This window comes from Vitis vinifera, chromosome 17 (assembly GCF_030704535.1).
Source record: "Vitis vinifera cultivar Pinot Noir 40024 chromosome 17, ASM3070453v1".
In the NCBI taxonomy this organism is placed as follows: Eukaryota; Viridiplantae; Streptophyta; class Magnoliopsida; order Vitales; family Vitaceae; genus Vitis; species Vitis vinifera.
In genome coordinates, this window is record NC_081821.1 from 477,363 (window position 1) to 482,441 (window position 5,079).

The 5,079-nt window shown below is 39.1% G+C and overlaps 1 protein-coding gene across 2 annotated transcripts; it reads left to right on the top strand.

Moving 5' to 3' along the window:
• Window positions 1–268: 268 nt before the first annotated feature.
• LOC100243857 (uncharacterized) lies at window positions 269–4,654 on the top strand. Of its 2 annotated transcripts, XM_019226609.2 has the most exons (6): window positions 287–528; window positions 1,126–1,156; window positions 1,256–2,101; window positions 2,855–3,013; window positions 3,805–4,059; window positions 4,377–4,654. In XM_019226609.2, the coding sequence occupies exons 1-6, from the start codon at window positions 464–466 to the stop codon at window positions 4,509–4,511; spliced, it is 1,491 nt and encodes a 496-aa protein (XP_019082154.1). In that variant the 5' UTR covers window positions 287–463; the 3' UTR covers window positions 4,512–4,654. The 2 variants fall into 2 exon arrangements, with proteins under 2 accessions (XP_002284739.2, XP_019082154.1); XM_002284703.5 differs by lacking the exon at window positions 1,126–1,156 and having other exon boundaries at window positions 269–528.
• Window positions 4,655–5,079: the final 425 nt, after the last annotated feature.

Sequence of the window (5,079 nt, forward strand, 5' to 3'; positions counted from 1 at the left end):
AACCAACATTTTCGTTAATTTAAATTCATGTTTCTTTTTCCAAATTAATATGAGACGAGTACAACTCGAATGGATGATAAAAAATTGGAAGGCAGGGAAACACGCAACTAAAATCGCCCTTTCCACTTGAATGCTCAAAACAAAATCGTACAGATAGCACATTGACATTGTGGATGAGAGAGATCCGACTGTTGTCATGTTGTGGGGATAGGTCAGCAGTGGCGTCATCAAATAACACGTGGCTGCCGCTACATCAGATTCTCAGCCCACCCAGCTTCAAAGTTCAAAGTAGCAGCATTCCTGACGCTCTCCCTGACGCCTCGCTTTGATTTGCAAACTTCCAAAACCTCCGAGGGTCTACACACAAGGGTCCCAACCCAACCCATCCCTCTTCCCTCTTCCCCCTCCGCCGCCACGTCCACTTCCGGACTCTTTTCCTCCTCCTCCTTATATTTATACCCATATGGCCCTCCTTCATTCAGCAAGAAACGAATCGAGGACAGTTGATCTTGTTACCTGTTTTGTATGGTATGCTTCATCCTCTCTTTCCTTTTGTTGAATAGCAGTCGACAGGGAAGCCTTTTTAGTTTTTACTCTTGCTTTGGTGTTTATTAACTCTCATGCCTGCTTCTTTTCTGTGATTTTTGCCCATGCCAGTTCGTTAATTTCTCTTCCTTCTCTTGTTTATAGTTCTATTTAAAATATTGTCCCATCTTTATATAATCCCCTCTGTAACTCTGTTGGTTATATTTTTCAGTCTTGTTTGGAGGAATCTCCAAGAGATCATTTTATACTCATTTCCTTGCACCTTTCCTTTTCCCTGGATGTGTAGTGATTCTGCATATGTTGTTTTTTCGTTCCCTTTTCCTGGGTGTCTTTGGTAGAAGTTGAAACAAAAAGGAGATGATAATTTCTCCAAATGAAATCTCTTATTCGTCTGGGTGGTCTTCTTCTATTTTTGGTAACAAATTAAGAGAATTATATTGACAGTGGAAGATGCAGCACAACCCAAAAACATGTTTATGTCATTTGAAAACCGAGAATTCATTTGGAGAAAGGATGGCTTTCCATGATTCAAAATAAACAGTTTTAGTTGATATAATGTTAACATGGTTTACCTTGTAGGTGTTCAGTGACATCTCCCAAAAAAAACTTGGTCTGTGTGTGAGCTTTTTATTTTATTTAACCTTTTTTTTTTCCCTTATGAGTGCCCAATTGAGTTTAATTAAGAGAAATTACGTTGACATCCACGCAGAAAATGTGGTGCCAAGGTTGGTTGCGTTCCTTAGCAATACTACTATTGGCTGCATTAAGCCTAGAGCCTTCACAAGCTCTTATAGGGAAAGAAAAATCTGCTGTGTTTTTGTCACCTGAGTTTGTCCTAGGACCAGGATCGGTAGTGGACAGTTACTACCAAGATATAGACTTTCCAAGGGGTCACATTGCTCTCAAGAGTTTCAATGCTGAAGTGGTTGATGAGACAGGGTTGCCTGTTCCCCTTCAGGAAATTTATCTCCACCACTGGGTTATTGAAAGGTACTATCAGCGTAAAGGTGTGGAGGCTCCTGGATCCAGTTCCATAAAGGAGACCCACAATCCAGATTTCATAACTGTAAGGAACAGTGGAATATGTCAAGATAATGTTCTTGCACAGTATTTTGGCCTTGGATCTGAAACGCGAAAAACAGCCACACATGTGCCAGACCCTTATGGAATAGAAATTGGTAATCCAGTGGAAATTCCTGATGGGTACGAGGAGAAATGGTTGCTTAATGTTCATGCAATTGACACTCGGGGTGTGGAAGACAGGTTGGGATGCGCTGAATGTAGGTGTGATCTTTATAATGTTACAGAGGATGGACACGGTTATCCTTTGAGTTCAGACTATAAGGGAGGCTTGAGATGCTGCTATGATAAGACACAATGCAGAGTAAAAGAAGGTTTTGAAGGCATCAGGAGAAGCCTCTATATGAAATATACAGTGAAGTGGGTAGATTGGGACAGCTCTGTTGTGCCAGTTAAAATTTATATATTTGATGTCACTGATAATTGGAAAAGTTCGAATGCTTCAACAGTTCATAGAGCAAGGCATAATTGCCGGGTAAGCTCAACTTCTCTCTGCATTTAAATGCATCAATTTATTTGTCTTATTTCAGAGACATAGTCATACCAAGCTAAGATAGAAATAAGCAATGAGTTTGTGTGTGTGCATTTGAGTGTGTGTTTGTGTGTATGTGCCTTCCACAAAAACAGAAGGAACCATTTCAATTTCCATAGGACTTTCAGATGCCCTGGTAGTGCAGTACTGGATTTGTCTTCATAAGATATATTAAAACCACAACTTTGGTGCTAATCTTTGACAGATGCCAAGGACTTTAGTATAAGCATATGTACCAATGGGGATGTGCTACTGGTATTATTTGTACTTGCAGCCCTGGAAATTTGACCCTAAAAAGATCCTCCTGGGTAGTAGGATCTGAAGACTCTGCATAACTTTTGTCCATGGATGTGGGTACTATCTGTGAGATGGTCTGTCCCATTCCATATACCACAAAAGGGAAATGCAACTTTGGTGTGTATTAGTATACTTAAAATAAATCTTTCAACATAAAGTGTTGTTTCATTTATGAGTAATATATCAGAGAAACAGGTGGTTACAACTAACAACGTATTGTTGTTAGACTAGTTTCATGAAAGGGCTGGGTGGAACTCAAACAAGAATGTTAAGTTTCCAAGTTCATAAGTTTCAGAAAGTAAAAGGTGGAAATTTATATAGTTTGTGTTGCACACCCTAAAATTCCATTAATCTATGTTTCTTTTTGGTTGTTGAGTTATTAGCACTTCTCTGGTTCAGGTGGAGTATGATGTAGGGTCTTGCAGCATCACTGGTGAAACTGAGGATGGTTGCGTTGATGTAAAAAGGACAAGTTTGACTATGCCAACTGGTGGTCATGTCATCTATGGTGTTTCCCATCAGCATTCAGGAGGGATTGGTTCTACTCTTTACGGAGAGGTGATTTTGAACATCTAATTTTTGTGTTTATCAGAACAAGTTACATGCTTTCTTCTTCTGTTCATTGTATGTTCTATTGTCTTTATCTGATTGGTCAGTAAGAAATTGATTTCTTGTGCCATTTTATATTATACCCTCCTATCTTCCCCTCTGGTGACCTTCTCAAGGTTTCTTAGTTTCGATAAGATGTACCACGAATTGACAACTCTTCTCAAGCTAATTTGGATTACATTTCTTCATGTTCTCATTGTAATAACATTCTTCTCGGTCCCTGAATAAGCCTGTGGCTTTTATCTCAAGTACTTCAAGTAAACCTGGGAAGGACCTTTGGAGGGTTACCTCTATTAAGCTTGCAGGTTTTCATGAAGTGGTGCTTGCTTTATGTATTGTCCAAAAGGTCCCCTTTTGCACCAGGATTTAGAAGAGGATTTTGTGCCAGTAACTAATGGTTCATAACTTTTACATGCACGTTCATATATTTATTTATTTTGAGAAAATTGGGCGCAGGGCTGCAACTTCTCTCCTTCCTCTTTCCACTGCTTTCATATAGTGTTTATGCTTCGTGGGTACTTGGTCCAAAGTATGGCATCATGGTCTTGTTCAAAGCTCCATTATTTCTTTCAAAATTCATTGTTCCTCAGGCTTTGTTTGGACTGGCTATCTTCATGTTCTCTTAACTGCTGCACTGATACTGTAATAATGTTAATAATCTTTATTTGATTAATGTACTGTGTGGAGTTGATGAACTTACTCTCTTATTTCAATGATCTGTTTGTTTGTGGTGAGTTCAGGATGGAAGAATTATTTGCTCTTCAATACCAACTTATGGGGAAGGGAAGGAAGCAGGAAATGAAGCTGGTTACATTGTTGGAATGTCTACCTGTTATCCTCAACCAGGCTCTGTCAAGATATCTGATGGAGAGACATTGATTCTGGAATCTAATTACAGTAGCACCCAGAAGCACACAGGAGTTATGGGGCTCTTCTACATTTTGGTTGCAGAGCCATCACCAAATCCATCGCTTCTCTTACATTCTCCATTTGATGTATGAGTTTTATTTCCTGGTATTCTCAGACTTTTTCTTTTTTGGAATATTGTGTTTAAGTGATCTTAGGGATGAAGATATCTTCTCTGGAATTCTGATTGATGAACAAACCAATAAATAACATGGATTGATAAAGTGGCAGTCTGATAACTATTTTGACTAAAGATAAATTAGTGGTCATTTGGGCTTGAGAGAGGGGATCGTGAAGGGGAGAGCATTATGCAAATATGTTTATTAGTATCGTTTCTATAAATAGAATCTATGCCTGATTCTTAAGCAATTGATTCCTAACTGCTAATTGTTGTTGGTTTTTGCAGATGCATGCAAACAGCAAAGTATATAATTCTGTTTCGGCAGTAGCTTTGCTGGGGTTGGCAATAGCTGCTGCTATTGTTGTGGTTTATCGTCGAAGGAAGGAAACAGAATATGGCTATGAAGCTCTTGTCGTGTGAAGTTGTTTCTAAATTTCTCTCAGTTTTTGTTATGTAATGTAGCTAAAATTTAGTACTGCTTACATGCTTGGTCCTATACCAACATAAATAATGTAATCATCTCCAGCAATAAATTTAAACCATTTATACTTTCTTTTTCTAAAGTTGTGTACTTTGTATCAAACCCACCTAAACAGTTGTAGCTGTTGCCGAGGATCATGGTCAAGGGATCAGTATGAGAGTTTTTCTGTACACAAGGCTTCCATGGATCCTGAATGGAAGCTAAAGTTGGATTTGTTGAGTTCTGTGCGCTTTTGTGGGTTGGATTATGTAAAAGTGGTTAGATTTGTGCTTGTTCTATGGCTTTGTAAACCATGTTTATGCTGAATTCGATTTAACAGTCAAATGGATCATTCTGAATCACGGACCCCTGATGCCAAATTAATAGCCTGAGCTCGAGATCTCGTCTATTGCTTGGTTGGTGAAGGCCCAAGTTCAAGCTAGACATTGCTTGGCTCAGGGCTCCACATAGTAGTCATGGTTGTAAGAGGGCGGTGATAGAATGTACAAGAGAAGGCCAAATGGTGTC

Excerpts from the sequence above, each read along its gene's own strand:
- LOC100243857 (XM_019226609.2), top strand. The coding sequence starts at position 464 with ATGGCCCTCCTTCATTCAGCAAGAAACGAATCGAGGACAGTTGATCTT. Across the intron at positions 529-1,125 it reads CTTGTTACCTGTTTTGTATG|GTGTTCAGTGACATCTCCCA; the intron begins GTATGCTTCATC and ends TTTACCTTGTAG. Across the intron at positions 2,102-2,854 it reads GAGCAAGGCATAATTGCCGG|GTGGAGTATGATGTAGGGTC; the intron begins GTAAGCTCAACT and ends TCTCTGGTTCAG.